General features: G+C 44.5%; 1 protein-coding gene across 4 annotated transcripts; it reads right to left on the reverse strand.

Annotated features, from left to right (window-relative positions):
- Positions 1-1,839: 1,839 nt before the first annotated feature.
- RHCE (Rh blood group CcEe antigens) lies at positions 1,840-24,387 on the reverse strand. Of its 4 annotated transcripts, none has more exons than XM_074934321.1 (12): positions 24,299-24,387; positions 22,417-22,519; positions 19,038-19,077; positions 16,274-16,460; positions 12,395-12,545; positions 11,155-11,302; positions 6,258-6,424; positions 5,769-5,906; positions 5,418-5,548; positions 4,476-4,555; positions 2,573-2,646; positions 1,840-2,018 (listed from the first exon to the last, which is right to left on the reverse strand). In XM_074934321.1, exons 1-12 carry the CDS (start codon positions 24,370-24,372, stop codon positions 1,992-1,994), a joined length of 1,320 nt encoding a protein of 439 aa, XP_074790422.1. In that variant the 5' UTR covers positions 24,373-24,387; the 3' UTR covers positions 1,840-1,991. The 4 variants fall into 4 exon arrangements, with proteins under 4 accessions (XP_074790422.1, XP_074790421.1, XP_074790423.1 ...); XM_074934320.1 differs by lacking the exon at positions 24,299-24,387 and adding an exon at positions 23,045-23,385; XM_074934322.1 differs by lacking the exon at positions 24,299-24,387 and having other exon boundaries at positions 19,038-20,899.
- Positions 24,388-24,416: the final 29 nt, after the last annotated feature.

Consider the following 24,416-nt stretch of genomic DNA (forward strand, 5'->3'; position numbering starts at 1 on the left):
CTACTACCTGTTTTGATGGGAGTTCTGTGAACATTTGATGGAATAAGGAGAGCCCTGCAAGTCTACATGCAGAGAGATGTGGTTGTATTGTTTACCATCTTGGCAGATTGCAGCTCAGATGCAGATCCAAATTTTTGTAGCCGTGCCAGGCTCTAGAAATAAGCAGGTCAGTGATCATCTCGTGACTCAGAAACATAGAACAATAGCATTTCCTGTACCAGAAACTCTTTCATTACTGCCAATGAAGTCATGAGAAGAGTTAGCCATTAAATAACACTCCATTTCCCTTTAGAGCTATGGATCAAGGACAGTATAGGTTTCTTGTTGTATCAAAGAATATCATCTGTTATGGCAGATTGCCAGTTTGCTTTATTTTCAAGCAAGTGTACTGGTTAAAGACAACCAATACTTGCAATTTCTTAATGTAGGCAATTGAAAAGCTGGGAGTGAGACAAACAAACAGTCTGAAATGAAGGAGAAACTCTGACCCAGATGCTCAAAAGGTATCTAGTTGCGTAACTCATTGAAATCCAGGGTGGGCACATGCCTAAACACCTTTTGAGGATCTGGAACTCCATGATTAAGGCCTCAATCCTACAAGGAGCTCCATGTGGGTACAGGAATCTTCTCTCTCAGAGTCCATTACAGCATTAGGGCTAACTATATACGAAGACCCTGATCCTGAGTTCCATGCAGGCAGGCCCTTGTGGTGACCTTTTGAAGTCTATGCAGAATTGGGGCTTTAAATGCCATCAGATGGCAATACAGATAAGCATTACTTTTAACTGTTGTATATACTACATTTTCAGACCAATTGATTTTTTCATATTGACTGTGTCCCTTTAAAATACAAAATAAAGTTTGTTCATTAATATTCACTCCCACAGCACCAGGTTTTTTACATTGTTTCTTTAAACAAGTGTTTAAAGGTGAAACTATTTAAATATTAAGATTTAAATAACATTAAACCAGGATAAAGCCATTTAGAAACTGGTTTATAATTAACCCTGTGACCAATACTGTCTGTGTTACACATTATGGGCCCTATGCTTCAAGCCCCTTAGTCACATAATTAGCCCCATTCAGGTCAATAGGATTACTTGTGTGAGTACCACTAACATGAGCAAGAGGCACTTCAGTCAATTCAGAACAGTAAAGAGTGCTGCTCAGATATCCAGTGTGGACCTGACCCTTTGAAGAGCTGAATACTTAACTCCCAGGTACTCCCCACTTCTCAGCATTGAGAACTCTGGGTCAGCTACTGCAACCCTTGCACAAGTAATGCCATTGACTTCAGGTGGACTGCTCACATGAGTAAGAGTTGCAGGCTTAAGCCTTTTATTTCAATTCCACTTCACACTTTAGTTTCTTACCCTTTGAACTTTCAGAGCAGCTGGCCTAAACCAAAACAGCTACAAATTTCCTTTAATCAACTAATTTAGGGTTTGATCCTACAAGGTGCTGAGCACCCTGGCCACAATCCAGTAAAGCACTCAAGCATCTCCTTAACAGGAACCTCAGTGGAATTACTTGTGCTTAAAAATACACACATGCTGAAGTGTTTTGCTGGATCAGAACCAGCATGCTCAGCACCTCAGAATCAAGCCCTTAATGTTCATGATTATTTTTTGACTTTCAAAATAAGAGTTTCAAATATCTTCCTTCATTAAAATCTGAAAGCATCTTAAAAGGCTAAGCTATCAAAGCTGGATGAATCTATTGTATGTAATTCACGAAAGAAGATGTTGAAGGCAAGACTTTATCAAGGCAGAAAAGCTGAATGAACTATTTTATCTGTGACTTTACACACTGTATCATTTAAGAAGAATTGAAAGCAGCTTATTGCAATGATATTTCTTCATTTCGAAATTCAGGAGTCATATTTAACCTTTTCTTTCCCTCCCAATTAATTTTCTATAGCAGAGGATAGGAAATGTTTTCTTCATCTTGGTCTAATCTTCTGTAATTTGGGTCCGGTCCGGTCCCTCTGTTCAAAATCCATAAGCCAAATGGGGAAACTGTGAATGCAGAAATATTTCTGTAACATAACATCTTACTCAAAAAAAAATCAAAAGCTATATAAATGTTAAACCATATTCTAGCCAGCTGTCTTTAGGATCCAGATTCAGGAAAGCAGTTTTATTCCAGACAGCATTTAAGCACATGCTTAAAGTTGGTCATATGTTTAGGTGCTGTCCTGAATAGGGATTCATTTAAGCATGTGCTTAAGAGCTTTTCTTATTTAATGCCAAACGCATATAAGAGCTGATCCTGCTCTCACTGAACTCTGTGGGAGTTCTGCACATAAGCAAAGGTTAGGATTTTCAAAGCCACCTAGGCTATTTGGACACCCAGTTTCCTCAGGAACTTCAAAATTCTATCTAAAGTCGGTATATATTTATACTGTCCAGTCTCAAAATGGTTAATCTATTTAGACCAGGACATTTGAGAACTATCATGAAATATGGTTAATCTTTGTATTATTTTAGCACCTAGAAATCCATACCAAGATCAGGGCTTCATGGTGGCATGGACTACACACACACACACACACCTTTAAATTGAAACTTACCTCCCAATAAGCTTGGTCATCAAAGTACTTTGATGCAGGCAGTGCCTTCCATAGTTTGAAAGTTAAAATGAAACCTGTGTTTAAAAATGAGATGTGGATGGAAGGAGCTGTTTGTAAATATTATATTTATTAGCCACATACCACAATATAATGCAGAGCTAAATATGAAATGAGAATCATATCCATGCCCCCCACAAATCTTTCCTGTGTGGAAATCTTTCTGCAGGGGTGAATGTCAAATAAAAATAATACCACTTGTCTTATTTTTAAACGCTTTTGAACCCCTTTATGGTGCTAATTACTAGACTCTGAAATGTATTGGCAAAATAGAATGATCTGGATTGTCCTCCAGCCTTGCTGCTGTCTCTAATATGGATAATGGGCCTAACCAAAACCTTGGGTTGAAAACCAACCCACAAACTTTGGAGATACTCAGGTCTGGATTTGAATATGGGGTTCATGTGCATCTCTATACATGACATACCTGGTTTAGAATAATTTGATACACAATTCCAAACAATCTAGAAAAGATTTCCTAATCCTGTAAAAATTATTGTAAAATGTTCCCCAAGTATTTTTCGCTCTTTAGCACATGGAGGTGAGGCAATGTTCCTCACAAGCAATATATTTGATTCTAAATCCATCATGCAGCATTGTGGTTCAGCCAGCAGATGCTTTAGAATTGACAATTTGGGGAGGAAACCATGTTTCCAGAAAAGCCAGCTATTATTTTCTCTCTGGACTTCCAGGATTACCTGGACCCTTCCCCAGCCTTCAGTCATCTTCAAACAGTGAACGCATGAGATCCAAAGCAAAGCATGTAAAAAGTATCTTAGGTCCCGATCCTGCATGCTGATTAGTCTGGGCCAACCCTATAAATGCTGAGCCCCTTTGAATTTCAGGCGGCCTCCATGGGGGCAAAAGATTCTGCCTGCAGGAGTGAGGCCTTAAGTATTAAAAATTAACACTTATGTTTTAAAGCCAAGTGAACAGCCTGCCAGATTTTCCGGATAAACTAAATGATCATTAACTTTTCATATGAAAAAGCTACCCAGACACATTAAGCAAACAGGCTTATGAGCACTGTTAACTTGAGATTTCAGATGTAAACACCCAGCTCATTAAATGATTGGATCAACACAGAATGTTTGTTTATTTTTGCTGTTTATTTTTTTCCATCTTTTTCAGTCAGATGAAGTAGATACTTAAAAGTCTGCTTGATGAGCCCAACCTCTTAATTACATTTGAGCAAGCACAGGGGTTACATATTCATTATAGGCTGAAGCATTCATTTTAGAGAACAGTATTGCAGTTTCTTTCACTGAACTGAAGCAGGAGCAAATAGCCGTATAAAATATTGCAACTGCCATAATCCCACCAAAGAGAGAGAGAATCCAAGATCTAGAACCAGATGACTAGATCCTCAACTGGTGTAAAATCTACCACTGTCTTCAGGGGAGCTATGCTGATTTACAGCAGCTGAGGATCTTACCCAGTGAGTGGAAATCAGTCTCAATATATTTTTACTGTCACTAAAAAGATGTCCATCCTGTCCTTTCTCCTATTGGAAACCTGGAGGCTGCTGGTGAAGCATCAGTTAAAAATAACTTTGTCAAGCACAGGAATGATGCTATTGTTTTGGCCCTGCTGAACATACCCTTTTCTCCAGTTCTGCAACTGAAAGAAGTCTCATCACTCAGTATTATCTACAGCTTTTCCAACAGTAGCAAGTCATCTACCTACAGGTATATTTTTAGTGCATGAATCACCAGAGTATCTAGGTGCCAAGAGATGCAATAAGCCAGTGAACACTGATGTGACACCTGATGTAATATAATCGCATACCCACCTACTCTTAAAAAGATCAGAACAAAGCTATTGCAAAGAGCTTTCCCATACTGACCTGTAATGAAACCTGTTCCCAAACCTATAGCAGTGGTCAACATGAAAGAGCCAACTTCAATCAAGGCTAGATAACCCAGTCTGAAAATGAAAAATGCATACATTAGAGTGCAGAATTTGACCCATGTACAGCCCCAATCCTATAATCTGATCTACCCACACAGCGTCCTAATGAAGTCAGTGGACTCTGAAGGAATAAAGGTCTGTCTGACTGGATCAATTGTGGATCAGATATAAAAAAGAGCTACTGGGACATTTAGTCCTTCCCTCACTCCCCCTGCTAGTGCAAAATGGTCCATCAAGTACATTCTCCAGGACTCTGTCCTGTCTAGTTTTACCCCTGAATTGGTACACTCTCCTCTGATGTGGGTCTACTACGCTGCAGTCAGAGCCTGATCCTGAGAGGTGTTGAGCACCCACATATATGTATTACCTCTTTAAAAAATAGTTTGCCTGTTACTGCCAGTTTTAATATGTAAGATTCCCTGACACATGCAGTGTCAATCAAAAGTCACCATTTGGAAGGATCCACATCACCTGAACCCTCAGACCTCTTCAATGGCTTCCTGTCTTTATCATCAATTCAAAGCTGCTCATGGCTCACCTTCAGATCCCGGTTCAGTCTCACTCCCACTTAATCTCTGCTCTCATTTCTGCCATCTCACATGGCTGCTCCCGCAATGCTGTCTACGTCACTCCCCTAGCAATCCAGCACTAAAAGTTAATTTTTGAGGGCCTGATCAAAAGCCCACTGAAGTCAATGAGAGCCTTTCCATTGACTTTAAAGGGCTTTGGATCTGATTCTTGATTGTTATTAAGGGGATTAATCTGCAGTGGCCATGCAAAGCTATCTGCGTACTGCATGTGTGTTCTAAAACTGAGTTCTAGCACAATATATTAATGATTAGCTGACCACTATACTTATTTAAAAGGATCAACCTACGTTGATAAACTGGCCCACTTGATTATTATGAAGAGAATGACATTGACTATCGCTCCAAGCAATCCAGGCAACCCAAACGTGGAATGGACGCCACAGGTGTCATGAATCTTGAGCACCGAATTCAAATATGTCTGGGGAGGGAAACATTTAATAAATACAGAGATGAACATATTTACTGAGCAGAAGAGTTCTTCAGGCATGCATCCCAAAATAGAATGCAAGTCTCCTCACCCTCAGTTCCAAATACCAGGCAACAGAACCCAGAAGTCTTGGCTGTAAACTCTCTACATGTGCTATTTCTTAGTATTTAAAACCTCTCACAAATATGTATGACAGGGTTTTGGACATTACCTGTAAACAGTGAGATCCCAGTACAGCGACCATGCTGGCAAGCAGACCTAAAATCATGGCAATCCAAGGATGTGGAATAACAGGAGCTGAGAAACCAAGAGCAACCCCTCCTGCTAGTGCTGCATGGTGGATGTGGATCTGTGGATTAACATCACCGAAGTCAATTCACACACGCAGTGATTGGGCACCCATTGGATTAAATTCACCCTGCTGCAGCACCACACCTATGTACCACTTAAGCCTATTTTGGGAGCTTAAGTGGGATCTAATTGGAGTATAACTGGCCCTCTACATAGGGGGTGAATTTCACCCTTGCAGCACTATAGCCAGTTAACATCTCAAAACTATTTGCTCGGGGACAAGAGATCATCCCCCCGTTGAGGTGCGAGTGTTGTTTTAGCTTATTAGCCATTTTACTTTCAATGTATTGCTAAAGAGATTCACGAAAATCTAGGTCTCTCTTCAAAGCGACCTTTGCTCTCCTCTTACCATCCTGATTTTTCCATTCCTGCTGCTCAAGGATGACAGTGCAAAAGCAGCCACAGCACTCACAGTGATGGCATAGTAAGTGTTGCAGATGGCGTTCCTCTTTTCCATCACATCCACGATTAGCACAGAGTTGAAGCTTGGCCAGAACATCCACAGAAAGAGCGTGCCTTGTAGACAAAGAGAAGCAGTCATCATTAGACTGCTCGCAAATCCACTGGGTCCATCCCATGCTGTTTCTGCTGGCAGGTTCTAAATCACACAGAGTGCATCCATTGCAATGCCCACATTGTGAACAAGCTGATGGGACTGCATCGTTCTGACAGCCCCTAACGGTCACTACATTTGGAGCCTCCTCAGCAGTCCTGCACTGCACATCTCAACAGTAACCATGGTATAAACATGCACCCAGAAGGGTGACTTAGCTGGGAAGGGCCTGATCCTTCAAAGAGCCAAGAGCCTCCTGAGAAGAGCTGAGGGCCCTCAATGCAGGAGATGCTCATCATCTTTCATGGTCAGGTCCTTAAGCATCAGCTTTGCAATACCTGTGCTCCCTGGAAACACAGATTAAAATCTTAATGGGCACGACTCTGCCTTTCATCCCTAAGAAATATTTTTGTGCAGCAGGCAATTTACTGTGCGTGGTCCTTTCAGATGAGACCTTTAAAACCAACACCCTGTCTGCTTTGCCTGGGCATTAGGGGCCTGGTTTCTGAAGTATACAGTAACCACAACTACAGTGGGAGCATTCAGCACCTCTGAACATGAGGCCCGAAAGGGTCCAGGGCCTTTGCTGAAACAGCAGGGATTTGCACTGATGTCCTTGGCCAAAATCTCCCACGTCCTCTTACTGTTGTACCACGTGCTGGTCACACAGCTGATGTGGTACTGACCAAAATAAAAAACATGGCTATGTTCAGAATGTCTTCCATTTAGGGGTATCAAAACACCAGCACAACTGATACTAGCTGGCTCCTTTCCTGACAGATTCAGCAGAAATGCTGAGAACTACCTGAACCATGGAGCGTGAACTCCCCTCTCACCCCAGTGGTGGTTCTTCCAGGGTAGCACAGGGAAGCTTGCACTTCTGGTGTCATGCTTTGCCTGCTTGGTGGATAAATGGGGTTTCTGTCTTGTTTTAAATAAAAGACTTAAGACTTTTTTTTTTTTTTTTAAATATTCCACCACTCTAGTAAGTGGATCTAGTAGAGCAATTAACATTCCTGTTAAACAGTTGGGCCATATCCTGTAAAAAGTCCAGGGCCACATAGACTTTTCAGTAAATAGTGAGGCTAGACGTTGGGTCCTTCTGCTCCAATAAACTACTCCTGCGGGAATTCTGTACTGGTGCGCAATGCAGAATTTGCACAGAATTAATGTTTCCCACAGAATTTTATTTTTTTCCCTGTGGAATTTTTGATTTCCCCCAGCACTCCTGCCGACACCTGGCATGGGCAGCTGGGGCTCCCACTGTCAGCGGGAGCATGATTATATTGTGCCATTTTGACAAAATATGCTGAATGTTGCAGAATTTTCAAATATCGTGTGCAACATTTTTAAATTTTAGTGCAGAATTCCCCCAGGAGTAAATAACACAGGCCCCAATCACCAGCAAACAGGGTTCTTACCCTCTTGGGCCAGCCACCAGAGGATAACATAACCTCTCTCTCATACACATGAGAATCTGAATCCATCCAGCAGAGAGCAGCAGGTGCATTCACACTAGTTTATATACTGATCATTTCAGGGCACAGCTTTGCTCCCAGGAGTTTTGTATCTATGCTGGACTATTTAGGGATATAGGCTGTATTAAAGATAAGCTATGAGTTATCTTCTCTTCCCCCACCTCTACTGCAGAGGGGACACCGAGGCAGACTCGATAATTAATGTTCTACTGTGTGCTTGAATTGCATAGACTTAATTCCACATGCTGTTCACCTCATAGCAAAACTTCAAGTGCTCTCATTAAAATGAATAACTAAAACACGCAGGTTTCCAGGGTGCAGTATGTCACTATAAAAACACACTGGTTAGTCTCTGCTCCCAGCAACACTGACAGCGGTCACCTTTGCATGAGCTTGGGTCTCCAGTGCTTAGGCTTTTTCAAGTCCCTAGATGCTTCTGCTGCTCACTTTAGGCCCTCCTGCCTGTTGAAAATCTGGTGCACACAGAGGATTTCAGGCACAGTGACCTTGATATGCTCTGAAAAACTAACAGGCTTCCCAACAAAGTGATATTATCTGGGCAGATCATGTTCCAAGCTGATTCTTTTCCCATAAGCGCAGTATAATTTCCATTTGGCATATCCCTGCGGAAACTGACATAAGCTGCACTTATCACTGAGTTCATCCCTACTGAGACCTCCTTGTCTATTCTACTCTGTATAGTCAGGACATATTTCTTTCATTTTCTTTAGCACGGCTGTCGGTTGCAGGATGACTTTTTGCCCTTAATCTTGAGCCCTGGAACCTTCCCCTTGTACAAGCAGCAAGGCAGATGATGGTTGCAGTTTGTTACAGTCTGTGCTTTGAGCACATCCCTAAAAACACATCTGGGACGCTGTCAATCACCCACTGGTAACTAACATTTGGAGTCAAGTGGATGCCTTATTTTATCTCACATCCCAGTACTCTATTTCTCTGAGACGACAGGTGCTGGGGCACTTACAATCTGCTGCAGCCTGCATGCAGAAGACTGGCAAGATTATCTCTGAAGTGAAGTCAGCAGAGACTAGGCAACAGTATCACCCTTATGCCCATGAAATAACTAGAGTCTTGCTCAAAGGTTGCTGTTGGATATTCTGCGTCCAAAAGGTGCCAAGTTCCCCCGTCCCAACTATTTATCCCCTCTCCTCCTCCTCTCATTCTCTCCCTCCTCCCATTTGTATCTTTCCCCCTTTTCTGTTCTCCAGGCAACAGTAAATATTGTAAATGTTTAAAGGGATCTTATGCGCTCAAGACTGCCCTCTCTGTTCTCCCCATGCCACCCTAGGTGGCAATACTCATAATTTACCTGTGGAACTCACAACTGCAGGAGATTGGTTAATATTTCTACAGTGCTTTGAAAACATAAAGTGCTGTATTATTACAGAAGCAAACCACATGTGTGTGAAATTCACCCTGGTGCAGCATACAACCTACAATGTTTATGTCCCAGTTAAGCTCTATTTTGAAATCTTAAGTGAAACTTATGTGGTGTACAGGTCTTGTACAGGGTTGAATTTCATTCATATATGAATAAGAATCATATCTGCAGATACACTGACAAGGATAAAGATCATCAGTCTTCAAGCTTCGGGGTAAAAATTAACCACCAGCTGGGGCTCAGGAAGAAACAAACATCCTTTTCCAGCACGGCACAATGTTGTACAATAGGAAGTTTTACATCTTCCTCAGAAGGCTCTAGCACTGGTCACTGTCATAGCCAAGACACAGGACTAGAGGTCCCACTAGTATTCCCCACTATGGCACTTCATGGTCTATGGTAGAAGTGGGGCTGGAAAGAAGGATCCAGATTGCGAATCCCTTATTCCCACTGGCAAAGTAGTTACTTGCGAGAGTAATCCCAGTAACTGCAATGAGGCTATTCTTATGAATTAAAGTGTTCATAATCTGGCCCTGAATTTCTGAGGGGACCCAGGCTCTGGGTAGGTTTGGACACATTATGAAATTGCTTGTTTGGTCATTCATTTGTGAGCGTCTGCACTGCCTCTGTGTTGCTTTCAGGAATTATTCATGAAGACATAATTACTTTAGATAGCGAGCACTTGGGGGTAGCGAGCTGGCACTAAAATTATAATGAAGACTTAACAGTGTCTTGATGAGTTAGATTAAAATACCAATTGCTTTGAATTATACAGCAGAGCAAGAGCTCTGGGAACTCAGCAAGATGAGCATTTAATTTTTCCTTTTTTACATTGGGTGAAGGCTGCCAGGTTTCATTAGACATGTGCCAATGAGCCCTGGTGAGGTTCCAGCAAACACCCAGAATCAGCCCCTCCCACTGACAGCAGATCTTGGGACGTACAGCCAAAAGTAGCAAGGCGAGCGAGCGCTATAACCAATGCCATCTACTAGGATGAGAGAGGACATTCGGCATAGATCATTCACTCCATTCGGGCCAAACATAGCTCCTAATAAAGGACTCGAGCGCTCACATGCCACAGTGATAGGTTAGATAAGTATTCACTTGATTTTAGCCACAGAAATCCATGCCTCTATTTCGATGTCATTTCTTTTAAATATTACATTAATTCAGTGCTGGCACAAAGTGCCAAATTGACAGACCTGGGAACTTACATTCTCTGTGGAGACAAGGGCCTAGCACAGATCGTGGCAGTACCAGCTTTGTAATATAAATCAAAATAATATGGAAACAAATATTTTTTAAAAAAAAAGAAAAAAAGACTTGGAATGTCCATGCCACAGCCTATCCTTACCCTGAGTGTTTTGCATGTGATATGTATCTTTTTCCCCCACCCTTTATCTGCTTGTTCTCTTTTGATTCTTGTCTTTGTAAGCGTTCATACAGCACCTAGGACAATGCGGCCTTGATCCTGCTTGGGGCCTCTGGGCCCTACAGCAATACAAATATTAATAATGACACTGCCCCTGCCAATATGGTTAAATCAGTGCAAAGGGGCCACGTGTAGAAGTGAGAGAACAGTTTACCTGCCTTGGCTGTCCTGCTGCGTCTGTCAAGAAGGGACACTGCAGTGGTGGTTTATGTAAGGAGCTGAGACTCACCCACTCATTACCATCGGACGGTAACAACTTTTAGTCACTGGGCTGTATTTGAACCTTCAGCTTTGCAGTAAAAGGTTCTATGCCCCATTCCCAATCCCCAAAGTCATTCATCCCACTGCCCACCATAGACTGAGATGTTGAAGTAAATGCCTTACCCAGCATTGAAAACAAATCAGATATCGGATTAGATGTTTCCTTTTCAATCCTTTTACTCAGTGAAGGATGGTACAGCCACCAGGAGACTGCCAAGCCAAAGTAGGTTCCAAATATGTGAACGTGCATCAAGCTTGTGTGTTCCTCAATCTGCAGGCAACAAAGATATTCCATTCCTGGATGTCATAGGGTCCCCTTGATGTATGCAGAGACTTGTAGCTCAGTTACTTATATAGTGTCCTTCTTAGGCACCCTCTCCTATATAATGTTCATGAGCACTCGGTGCACACGCTACTTTTTGCGGCTCAGAAAAAAAAGACAGGGTCCCTGCTCCAAGGAACCTGCAGTCTAATTCAGACAAATAAAGTACACTGGTACCAGTTCTAGTGCAAGGAGATGTGTAGATACCCTCAGGCTGGAGAAATGCTTCCCAGAAGAAGTTGGTTTGAAGGAAGAAGGGCCTGGTGGATGGGGTGTAGAAGACTGCTCCAAGCATGGTGGGCAGCATGAATGAGGGAGCAAAGGGGACAATTCATTATTATGATTGCTATTATTTATTCAATGGGTGAAGGAACCAAAGGGAGGGCTAGGCAGGAACCTACAGTGGAAGTAAGAAGGGGCCACGTGTAAGTTGGGGCAGAGCCTTGAAGGTGAGGACAAGAAGGTGCGGGGATAGCTCAGTGGTTTGAGCACTGGCCTGCTAAACCCAGGGTTGTGAGTTCAATCCTTGAGGGGGCCATTTAGGGATATGGGGCAAAAATTGGGGATTGGTCCTGCTTTGAGCAGGGGGTTGGACTAGATGACCTCCTGAGGTCCCTTCCAACCCTGATATTCTATGATTCTAAGTTTTAACTTAATGCAAAAGGAAAGAAGCCACTGAAGAGACTGGAAGAAGATGTGATCAGAGCAGCAGGAAAGGAAGCAGTAGCATGTTGGCTGGGATAGAGAGGAGAAGAGGTGAGGTGCAGCAGGCCAGAGAGAAGGGGCTGTAAACAGAGTGACACACAAGTAGAATCCCCAGCCACGTAGCCCTTCCATGTGCAAAACTCCCATTCATTTCAGTGGCAGCTACATGCATGCAATAAACTGCCAGATCAGGCCCAGAGCGAACCAGCTTAGATCTGACTATCAGTATATCGTCAATATCAGACCAGCAAACAGGGAACGTTTCCAAAGGAAAACAAAGGTTTGTTTAAAACCTCTAAAGCCTTTTCCCGCATATACGGAAATGTGGTTACCTACCTTCAGGAATCTGACATTGATCCATCTGCTCGTACTGAAAGCTGCCACCTCCACCATCGCCATCCAAATCAACTGAATAGGGTTAGCCTTGCCCAGAAGAGCTCCAGCTGAGATTAGAACAGCAGTTACACTTACAGTGGCCTTTAATACACTTTAAAAAAAAGGGGGGGGGGAGAAAAGTTAATTGTGAAACTAATTGAATCAAAAAATAAAAGAGTCATTAGTAGTCAGCACTGGTCCAGACATTCATTATGGAATTTTCATGCTTGTGAGGTAGATACCCATTTCACAGTTGGGTGAACCAAGACACAGAGATTTAAGGGCAGCATTTTCAAAAGTGGCCTCCCATTTGGGGTGCCAACATGAGATACTTTGGGCCCCAATTTTCAAAAGTACAAAGCACACAACTCTGACTGAAGTCAACAGAAGTCGCAGGTGCTCAGCACTATTGACCACCAACCCCAAGGTGCCTCAAACTGAACTGAGATGCCCTAAATTAGAAGTCACTTTTGGAAAATGTGGCCTGAGTAGCTTGTTGAAAGCCACAGAGGGAGCTAATGTCAGAGCTAGGATTGGAGCTCTGGAATTTCTGGCTCCCCATCCTGAGACCCAACCACTAGATCAAACTGGTCTCGCTGCACAAGGCGTTCTGAGGTTCCTACAGTCCTCACACACAATGATTCCTTTCCCTTTCCCCACTTCTCAAAAGGCTGTCCACCATTTTTTCCTCCTTGCAGTTTTTAATCAAGGAAACAAGGGATGTTAATGACTCAGACACACTGTAATTTATAGATGTGTTCTGGGCTGTTCTTGACCTTTACAATATTCTGGAATTTCAATTAGCTGCTTCTCCTGCCTCTTGATGAGAAAGAACATGCTGAAAATCCTAAAAATTGTCCCTGCGAAGGTAAAGATTTTGTCTTACTTCTGATAGGAAATAGATCTAAGAGCATATTACTCTGCAGCTGCAGACAGTTTTCTTGTGTGTGCAGCATGCACAGCTGGGACAGGAGATTTTTATTTAAGGAAACATAGTGCTTCTGAAAGGTTCTGGCCTGAGAGCTGTGGAGATCAGACCGTCTATCAATCCAGTTGCTCTCACATCGCCCTGCCAATGTATCTTAACCCTGACCAGAAGAGGTCACCTGTAGGGGCAAAGCGGAGTTCTGTCTCTGTGGCCTTGGTCTCTCTTTTCTTCACCCTAATTAGCTTGAATTTCTAAATGAAAAAAAAGTAATTTCAGACCGAAAACCTGGAATTTTAAAATGTTGATGATTTAGGAAAAAAAAATTCCAACATTTTTTAAGTCAGAAAATTCATCCAACTTAGCCCTATTTTGCAAAGAGCTTTGTTTTTGACAAATCTGCATTTTTCACACACAAAACCCCCCAAAATTGTTGAAAAATTCCCCACCAGCCTAGCATTTCAGGGTTCCTTATCTTGTGAGCCAATCCCCTGAGCCATCCACATGAGTCTTGTGATGACACCTTTTGGCCAACTTTCTGCAAGATCTTCCAGCAGGTCATAGCCCGCAAAATCCCACTTCAGTTAGCGTCTGTCAGAAACTCTTGCTGTACTGCCACACAGTAAAAAGAAAAAGGAGTACTTGTGGCACCTTAGAGACTAACCAATTTATTGAGCATAAGCATAAGCTGTAGCTCACGAAAGCTTATGCTCAAATAAATTGGTTAGTCTCTAAGGTGCCACAAGTACTCCTTTTCTTTTTGCGAATACAGACTAACACGGCTGTTACTCTGAAACCTGCCACACAGTAGTTATTGCTACATATCTAATGATGGGGCAGTAATTTACTCAGCAAAGCCGAAAATCAAGAGGAAGGCATTGAGCAAATGAGAACAGTTAGGAAAGGTCTCAGCTGTTTGTTGCGCTGCTCCCAAGGTCTTCACATTTTTAGAGACACATAACAAAATCATTAGGGCCATAAATGATAGAACAAGAAATTAATATATGACAAGAACGCCTAAAGGCATTTAAAAAGCAGAATGAAGGTGGTGATTTACCTCTGATGTCCTAACAACTGCAGCAGCAGAAGGAAACCATTTATGCTTGCCTCTTCTACAGCACATTCCATCCTAAGACCTCAAAGCATTTTACAAACATTCATGAATTAAACCTCCCAACTGAGTAGATGGGGAAACTGAGGCACAGGGGGGTAAATGACTTGCTCAGGATCACACAGAATGGTTGGGGCAGAAATGGGGATGAACCACAAATCTCCTGACTCCCAGTTGGGTGACTCAGGCATGAAACCATTCCTTTCCTGTCTAGGAAAGAGGGAAGGAGGAAGAGAGGGAGCTACCTGTAGTTCCATTGTTATACTACCCAATCAGTACCAGTTAGTAACTGATATTTTGCTTGTATCCTGGCCATGTGTTCTGACTGCCAATGGAGTCTTCTTACACTTAAAAGTAGATGAGATGTTGGAACTGCAAATGCCTTTGTGTAAACAGCAGTAGTATTCTGTCATGGAGCAATGCTCTGGAATATTCCCTATGAAGCCAGCCAGGACTCTGGGGGAGCCTCCTCTCTCTGAGTATATGGTCTCCAGGGCAAGAAGCTTACATAGCTCCGACCTTCCTGGGTTGGACCTCAGAGAATTCAGCATCCCCTGCCCCACCATGCGCTTCCTGCAGTGAGTCCGCCTGGGCGAGGCTCCTAGGGAAGCCAGAGGGCCCTGCCCCCCAACTCCAGTCAGATGTGACTCTCAGTCAGCCGGTAAGACAGAAAGTTTATTAGTCAACAGGAACACAGCATAGGGCAGAACTTGTTAGCACAGAAATCAGTGACTTTCAGCCAAGTCCATCTTGCGGGGAGGGGAGACCAGAGCCAGGGCTCTGGTCCTCCCCCTGAGCCCCAAGCCAGCAGAGACTGACTCGCTTCCAGCTGCCTGGCCTCTGCCCTGCCCATTGCTCCTTCTCCAGCCTTTGTCTCACTTCCCGGGCCAAGAGTCCCCTGGTCACATCCCCCTCCTGGGTCTCAGGTTACGAAGGGGCGACCATAACATCCATGGAGGCAGCTGGAGCAGCCCCCACAAAAGTCACACATGCTTATTCCCACTACCTAGACATTGGTGCAATACACAGGGAAACTGAGGCACACACAGCATTCATTGAAAACAGTAAGACTCAAATACAACATAACAAGAGAAAATCCCCGCTTCGTCACATATCCCATAATTCAATCAATGTTTGATAACTAGCTAATGGATGAAGGGTTTTCTTTTGTTTGGGGGAGGGTGAGGAAAAAGTAGAGGATATCCATCAAGAAAAGAGCAGAGGTCATGAATTCTATGACCATTAACAACATATGTAGCTACAAGTTACAACAGTGATATACAGTTAGTAAACACCATGTCTCATGATAGAAGCTGATCTCCTCAAGAAACTGGAAGGATTATTTCCCTTGAATGTACAATGTGCAGTATGATGATATTGGCCACTGCTAGAAGACAGACAGTGGAGTATAGGACAAGCTGTGTGATTGCTTATGGGTAGGACAGGAAGTAGGATATCAGGCCAGATGGACCAGTGGATTTGATACAATCACTCTGTGCTTCAGTTCCCCACACATAAAATGGGGATACGGCCACACCTCTCTACCTCACAGGGGTGTGTGAGGGTAAAGACTCTGAGGCACTCAGGTACTGTGGTAATGGGGCCATAGAAGGAAAGTAATTAGATCAATAGATGGCAAAATTCAGTTAAAATTACAAAGCCAACAATGCAATAACAGAAAGTCCTGCCAGTGCAACTGCGCTGCTGGGTAAATATACCAAAAAACAGGAAAAATTACCTTAGCCCCAGCATTCAGAAATGCTACATTAAGAGTAAATGATCCATTCTAGGATGTATGAATTACCTGTGCAGGCCGATTTTCACTTTTCCTGCTGAGGAAGCAAACAAAAATCCTTCCACGAGCACAGCCCACTGAACTCCAAGTGTGGCAATTAGCAGGTTGAATCCAGTGCTGCTAAATCTATATCTTTTGAAGGAGGCCAGGAGGAAGCCAAATCCAAAAATCACCAGGACGTTGACATCTTGAAATGCTGCATGGCAGAGGAACCAAGAAATCAGTCAAGTTATCAGTGCAGACCAGACTCCAGGTTAACATCACAGCAGTGATCAATAAACCTGCTGAAAATTAATAACTGTCTCAGAGTAATCCTCATGCATTCTGGTGGAAAAGGAGGGTGGTGCAAGACCATGCTGGACTGAAGGGTGGAGGAGAGACCATAAAGTTGGGACAGGAAAGGAGATATAACAACAGTGCATTTCAAGAGCACTATTTATCAGGGGGCAAAGCCTTTTATATTAATCCATACTGCCCCCCACCCTCTGTGAGGGAGGACTTATTATCCTAATTTCCAAGATGAGGTGAGGCACAAGAAGGTTTAGTGTCTAGCCCAAGATCAGAAGAGCTGGGAACAGAGGTTTGGCAGTAGTACAGTCTAGACAATGAGGCACTGGACTGGGACTCTGGAGTTCTGGGTTTTACTCCTGACTCTGTCTTTGACCTGCTGTGTGACCTTAGGCTTCCACTTCCCCACTCTGTGCCACTGTTTCCCCTCCCATCTTCTCTCTGTCTTCTCTATTTAGATTGCAAACTAAAGTGTTACAAAAATGTGAAGATGTTTATAAGCACAATGAAAGACAGAGGCAGTAATATGTTTATGAGAGCACTGACGATTGCTTTAAAATGATCCCTTGCAGTCAGTCAGTAAAAACAAAAGACCCCATTCTGTTCTCCGTTACACCAAACCAAAATCAGCAGGATTGGCACAGAAGTAACGGAGAACCAATTTAGGCCAAGATCTGTAGAGAGTCTTGTCTTGCTTCATTTTGAAAACACTGACACCCTCCTTTTCAAAGTGGGCCACTAGCCCTATTTTCACCGTTACAGGAGGAGTGCTGTATTTGAGATAATATTCAGCTAAGCAGAACTGCTCTCTACAGCAACTCTGTCTGCTAAGAAATGTTTCTTTGGAACAGAGTCCCCTTATCAAGGCACAGGCAGTGTCTCTGCTCCTTGTTGATTTTAAACCCCACCTTACACATTCACACACCAGCTACACACACCCAGCCTCCTACGTCTTGCCTGAAACATCTCAAGCCTGTTTTATGATGTACAAATTCAAAGTGACTATTAAAAGGGGCCAAACGTATTATGCCATAGAGTTTGTAATATACTGGTGAAATGTCCTCACAAAAAGATCTGAAACCCTTGATTCTGCAGACAGTTACACATGAGTAGTTTCATCAAAGCCCCTGGGACTACTCCCAATGCATCAAGTTATTCAGACACATAAATGTTTGCTGCATCAGGCCTTAAATTGCTCTTTCCCAAGGCCGGTAGCCCCAGCATGTGTGTTAATAGGTATATTCTTATGTCAACGTGCAGGTTTCTACGCTTCATAGCAAGGATTAAAGCAAATGATTGTTGGGGGGGGGGGCGGGAAGGGGAATGCAAGTTTGTGGCTTTTGAGTAATTCACATACAAAATATTAAATGAACCCAACTCAGTGCATGACCATGGGCAAGTCACATCCCCTTTCTGCACTTCAGTTTTTCCCCATCTGTAAAATGGGAGTAATAGAGACTTACCTACCTACCTTACAAGGAAGTCATGAGGATTAATTGGTTAATATTTGCATAGCACTTTAGACAGGTTACACGCGGTATATGTTTTATCATAAGTGCTAATATATATCTTCAGTAAATGTAGAAAACACATTTCTCAGATGCAGGATTGTGTACAAAAGATTCAATACTTACAACATAAAAGCGAAGTTTGGTACCATAAGACAATCACCAGCATATTATTAAATAAGAAAAAGGGCTACTTTTGCCTGCCGGTACACATTTGATGATAAATATAAGGCCTAATACAGAGCCCACTATTTAATAGTTTCACCTAGGAAGGGGCTAGGGTGGCCAGATAGCAAGTGTAAAAAATTGGGATGGGGGTGGGGGGTAATAGGTGCCTATATAAGAAAAAGCCCCCAAAATCAGGATTGTCCCTATAAAATCGGGACATCTGGTCACCCTAGAAGGGGCAGAAACCAAGACCCAGCTCAGAACAGCCCAAGATCCTTGGGGAAGGTTGGATCCAGGTTCTGAACTTCACTGCTCAGACTCGCCCTAATGTTATCCATTCCCACTAGCTGTCACACTCTTTCAGTCCTTAAGCTTGATTCTTTGTGGCCCTGCACATTGTGCATTCACTTGCACCAGGCTTTCATCCATCCTGATTATTTTGTATTATCACAGTTCCAAGATCCCCAGTCTTGGACCTGAACCCATTGTGCTAGGCACCGTACTAACACAGAACAAGATGGTCTTTCCCCCACAAAGAGCTTACAATGTACATATAAAATGAGAGACAACGGGGGATACAGACCAGTGAGGGAGCACAAGAACACAATTTAGTAGTATTTGACACCCACTTCGGCCTGGTGTAAATGACTGCAGAAGGTGCAAGGCAACAGAGTATGTAAAGGGAAGTACCCACACTGTATTTGCAGTTACAGCTGTCAGAAGTACAGCCCTGTTCAAAACAAGCTCAAATGTAACCAAATAAAAGCACACACTGAACCCTACCTTTAACAACAGGCTTGCAAACTTACCAGGATAGATTTCCAGGTCTTCTGATGTGCTTTGACTTTCCTTTGAAAAGCAAAACCAAAATATGAGGATAAAGGCAGTTTCCAAAAAGAGTATGAGCCCAGGGAGACCACATCGGAGACTGGGAGGATAGTCAGAACCCATTGTACGTTAGCTCTAGTGTTAAAAACACACATGAATATTTTTCTTCTATAAAAACGTTCCACCAACCTCAAGCCAACAGAAGGTGGGAGGTGAGGAGGGAATAAAAGCTTTGATGTGATAAGAAAGCCCAAGAGGCCTTAGCAAGGAATAGCTCCTTATCTAAGGCAGGTCAGGAGTGCAAGCCCGCAGCAACGAACATCGTTTGACTCAAGTAGATCTGTGACGTGCAAGAGTATGTACATTTAAATGGTAAAATTCTGATGTGTCAGAGCCCTCTTCACCAGCTACCCCGACTGCTGGTGGGCCTTATCGGTTAGCTGGATTATAATTAAAGACAGGCATGAACTGGAACATGGGAGTTTTGCCATTGATTTCAGTGGCGCCACGATGTCACCGTGAATCTGAACCCCTCCCCATATTGAGGAAGAAAGTATTCTGATCCAGGGGCCTAATTCGTGAGTCAGTTAGGGTTGCTTTGTGCCAATATCCCAGCAAACAGCCTCCTTAAAAGCTGGTGGATCTAGCCAGCATATGGGAATCTCTGGTGGTGTAGAGCTCTTATACCATCCCCCTCTCCTGGCCTGTACAGAGTGTGGCTGTGGAAATGGGGACATGGCTGGAGCATCTCTAAGCCCTGGTGATCCCCAGTTGCTGGGAGCCCTTTGGCAGAGCTAGCATCATTACAGAGACACATAGCTGCCCTAAATCTATGCCAGGAACTGGGCCAGCCCCGAACTACCCCTGACATGGCCTAGGGCTCCTTGGGTGCAGCTGAGAATCTGACCTCAGATCTAGATCCAAACACTATGGATCTTTTGGAAATTCAGATTCAGTCTGGCTCCATCTCTAGTTGTGGATTAGCTTAAATATGACTGGAGGCAGGAGTGTTTAATGCCCTGCAGGATTGGGCCTGTTGTAGTCTCAGAAAAGAGGCCTCTAGCTCCCTTTTTGTCCCTAGAAGCAGAGAGTGGTCATTAAAGGCATATTGGCAGGGCAGTGTGTGGGAAGATTCCCCTGATGTTGTTTATGAAGTACCCTCTCTGGGGACAGATACATTAAGGACTTCAGGGCTCGACTGCTAAATTCACACATACAAAGGTTTAAATGAAACTTTACAAAAATTAGACCATTAAAAAATACAGTTAGTTAGGAAAGGATGAAATGCACCCTGCATTCACAGGGGATATAAAGTCCTATCCTGGGAAAAAGATGGCCTAATACAGCAGTTCTCAGCCTTTGTTATGATTATTATTTTATTACCATTGTGCCTAGGCGCCCATGTCATGGACCAGGACCTCACTGGGCAAGGCACAGTACAAACAGAAGAAAAAGAGGGTTGCTTCCCCCAAATGCTTACAACCCGAGTAATATTTTTCATAATGCAACTGCTTTTCCATCATTAGTGGGACCACCTCAGAGCCCCTGCATTCCCATCTAGCTGGGACCCCCTTCACTTTCAGCAATATATCAAGGAAAAGTGGCCCCCAGGTGGAGAACACCAGGGTTAGCAGACAGCACTTAATGCAATCTAGAGCATTCCAAAAGCAACATACTATTGTGCTCTCTCTCTGCCCGCTACAGTTTAGCTCAGATAAGCAGAATGATGAAGATTGCCAGACTCCAGATGTCGATGTTCAGTCTCTGCTCCCGAAACACCACTCCTGATTGATGTGTTTCCCAGCTGGCTGAAAGGCAGGACATTTCACGACCAGCTGGCTAACTGTAAAATAAATGCTTATGCTTTGTGATCTGATTCCATCCAGGGACTTGCTTACTGCCTTCCCTGGATCAACAAGCCACTGTTAGTATTGGAAAGAGGAATACTTTAGAAATGAGAGTCATTACTGCCGATTTTAGAAATAAAATTTCTATATGCTCTTGACGGACTTTAAATATCTTCCTTTTCACAAAGGAGCACTGTACCTTGCTTGCTTAAAGACTGTTTGGGTGTGATGGAAGGACAAATTGATTAGTCTGTAATCGGAACATGCTTTTCTCATCTTTCAGTAACCTGCACCTTATTATGCACAACTAGTCCAAGAGCCAATAGTAATAATGCACCGTGAAATAACGACTTCCGAAGATGTGTCCACTGACTGTCATCCATCCTAAACGATCCCACCATTGGTTTACAAGCTGCTTAACAATCTAGTGGCACACATACGCAAATCAGTCCTCCCACCACTAAAATGCAGCCACTTCTAGGGAGAAACATGGCAACTGTTGAACAGAGCACAGCAATGTTACACAAGAGCTTAGGGTGGGAAGCAAAGAACGATACTAGTAGTCAATGGTGCTGCAGGGGAATGTAAGGAGACTTAAGATGATAATTATCCAAGTTGGAGTTTGGCTGAGCTAACACCCATTATGCTGGGGGTTGGGTAAAACCATGTTGAAGCTGGTGGACAGCAACAATTAATTAATTAAGCTCCCATGTGGAATAGTTGAAACAACAGGATGACCTGCAAGGCCAGTGAGGAACGTGAATGATCTGAGTGGAAGTTTTTCCACTGGGGACTGGACATTGTTTGCTAGAGAGGTTTGAGAGTGAGAGTGGCAGAGGCAGCTGAAACACCACAGAAAGCAGCAGGGGACGCACTTGTAGCATGACCCTGAGATAAAGCTAAGAGAGATCTTTGAGGTTAAGTGCTTGCTGAAAAGGGGCTTGGAACTGTGAGCAAAGAAATGGTCCCCTGTTGTTTGATTCTTACCAGGATCAGGAAAATAAGACTTAGTATACAGTCTTTGCAAATAATCAGGAAGTGCATCAAAAAAATAGCTAACTCTGTCATCAATTTCTTCTCCCAACAGAAACAACCTGCAAGACCCCTAACATTGGCTAACTGCTCAGGTCAAACAGGGTAGCACCATTATGTACCGAGTGCCACCAGTGCGCTCAGTACTGTACAAGGAGGTGGACGAGATGGACCCTGCCTCAAGGAGTTTACAATCAAAGTTAAACAGACAATGCATCTTAGCCACATAATTAAGATTATCAGACTAGGACCTTATTGTACAAACCCAGAACAAAAACATGGTCCCTGCCACAAAGACCTTACAATTTAATTAATAATTGACCCAATTCATTGGGAAGTAGCTATCAGAGAAACGAGACTTTAACAGGAACTGAGAGCACTCAGAACCTTGCAAGATCAGACTCTATGCTACACATGATGTGCTGAAAGAGACTGAAAAGCAGCACAAAAATGGCATCTGCAAAGTTTCTGAGAAGATCACCTTTGAATAGCATCTCCAAAGGGCAGTGGTAGTGTACAGCTTGAGGCTATTTCGGAGGTGCGTAAAGTCCTTCTTTGGTGAAATTGGTGCAGGTGATGCATACCTATGCCCAAGAGACAGAAACAGTGTATATGAATGGCGAGAAAGCCACCTACTTGCAAAGAAAAAAATACCAGGCAGGCATGTGTACCTTGTAAATTCTAGAAATAGCAGGGTAGAGCACCGCCTGACCCACAAATGAATTCAGACAAATTCACTGACATCCACAAATCCTCCCAAAGCGCTCCCCTCGGCCACCTTTAGCAGGACAGAGGATCCATGCTCACTCTAGACTCATCAAAACAGAACGGGAGCAGAAGTGGCAGCAGGGAGAGACAAGAGAAGAAAGGACGAAGAAGACACACACAAAAACAAACAGTGAAGAGAAAAAGATGGGCGGGGGGCGAGGTCAAATCAGGAAAGAAAAGCATCTAGAATGTAAAAGCGAGGAACAGGAAGGGAAAGATGAGCCGGGGGGAGGGAGGGCAGCACTTTGAACGTGTGATTTAAGACGGATTTGGCTATCCCGAGACAATGGTCCCAGCTCAGAGGAGAAGGAGGTTACAGTCTCTCTGCAGACCGAGCTCACGCTGCCTGCTGCGGATCGCGGTCACGGAGTTTGGGACAGGCTGCCGGGGAAGGCGAAGCTCTGCGCGTCCCTCTCTTGCGAGGAGGTGAAAGTCGGCCTGCCCGGGCGCTCCGGGACCCGTCTCCCTCAGCCCCAGGTCGGCGGCGGAGAGGCGGCATTTCGGAGCGTCGCCCCAAAGGCGCCGTGCGGCCCCAGTCCCGCAAGAGGCGCCGGACAGAGAGCCGCCTGCCCCGGACACCTGCCCGGGCAGATCTCAAGGCTTCAGGCAGAGCCGCCGCGAGCGACCCGCTTCCCGATGGGTGTCCCCCGCTCCCCCGCATCCGCAGCGGACTGGCCCGCCCCCGGCCGGCTGCAGCGGCAGGCTGCCGCCCAGGCCCTGGGGAAGGGGTCCTGCAGGGCGGGCGGGCTGACGGCGGTGACTGCCCTCCCCTCAGCAGGCTCCCCGGAGCGACGCTAACGCCCGGCTGGCGGGGCCCCCTAGGGGCGCAGGCGCAGCTCGCACCGAGCTCCGCTGCCCTCTACCTGGCGGCGGGCCAGGCCCCTCCTGCCGACCTCCCATTGGCCAGGCAATTGCCACCCTTTCACGGCTCGTCCTATAGCCCAACAAGCCAAGGGAGGTAACCTGTGATTGGCCAGGCTCTGGTCCCCGTCCCTTTTTGATGGGCCTATTATAGGCCACGGTCTCCTCTCTGGTCCGACGCTTGGACAGGGCGGGATGCGCCCCCTTCCCTGTTCAGGGATTGGGCGGCTCAGCTGCCATTCGCCAGTGATTTCTCTTCTCGCTGATTGGTCAAGCTGTCCGTCAGTCACTGTAGAGGCAGGGCTATGCGGCGTCCTGGGCGGCTGCGTTATGAGAGAGACGGAGCGGGACAAAGGACCTTGTGTCCTCTTACTTTTGGACACTGGGATTGCGCTCTCGCGTTCCCGATAGCCTATTGGTCAGTGAGGCTGTCAATCAAAACGTAGGGGGTGGGACTCTGTCAGTCAAAGATAGAATAAGCCCTCTTTTTGTCCGTTTCTGAATGGTAAAGTCCCGCCCACTCTTATTTTTCTCTCTGATTGGTCAACCTTGCTATCCCTCATAATGTGGGGCGCGCGCCTAGTGCGAACGCCGGGGTGGGTGGGGTGAGAACAAAATCCCTTCAAGTAATTGGAGGGTGTGCTGTCAATTCACCTTTCTTTCTCTCTTCGAGACGTCACTCAGAGTGTGGGGCGGGCCTGTGACCTGAACGTCATGGAAGGGGCGGGACAAACCTTTTGATTGGCTCTGTGGCCCGTCCGTCCGACCCTCGCTGTCGTTGATTGGTTTGACCTCCCGTCGATCCCATTCTGTCAGCCTCGGATTGGGTGTCGTCCGCCGAGGCGGGGTGGG

Source organism: Natator depressus, chromosome 19, assembly GCF_965152275.1.
Source record: "Natator depressus isolate rNatDep1 chromosome 19, rNatDep2.hap1, whole genome shotgun sequence".
NCBI lineage: Eukaryota > Metazoa > Chordata > Testudines > Cheloniidae > Natator > Natator depressus.

Excerpts from the sequence above, each read along its gene's own strand:
- RHCE (XM_074934320.1), bottom strand. The coding sequence starts at position 23,364 with ATGCGGGGGAGCGGGGGACACCCATCGGGAAGCGGGTCGCTCGCGGCG. Across the intron at positions 12,546-16,273 it reads GTGAAAATCGGCCTGCACAG|TGTATTAAAGGCCACTGTAA; the intron begins GTAATTCATACA and ends TTTTTTTTAAAG. Across the intron at positions 5,907-6,257 it reads GGAATGGAAAAATCAGGATG|ATCCACATCCACCATGCAGC; the intron begins GTAAGAGGAGAG and ends GTTAATCCACAG.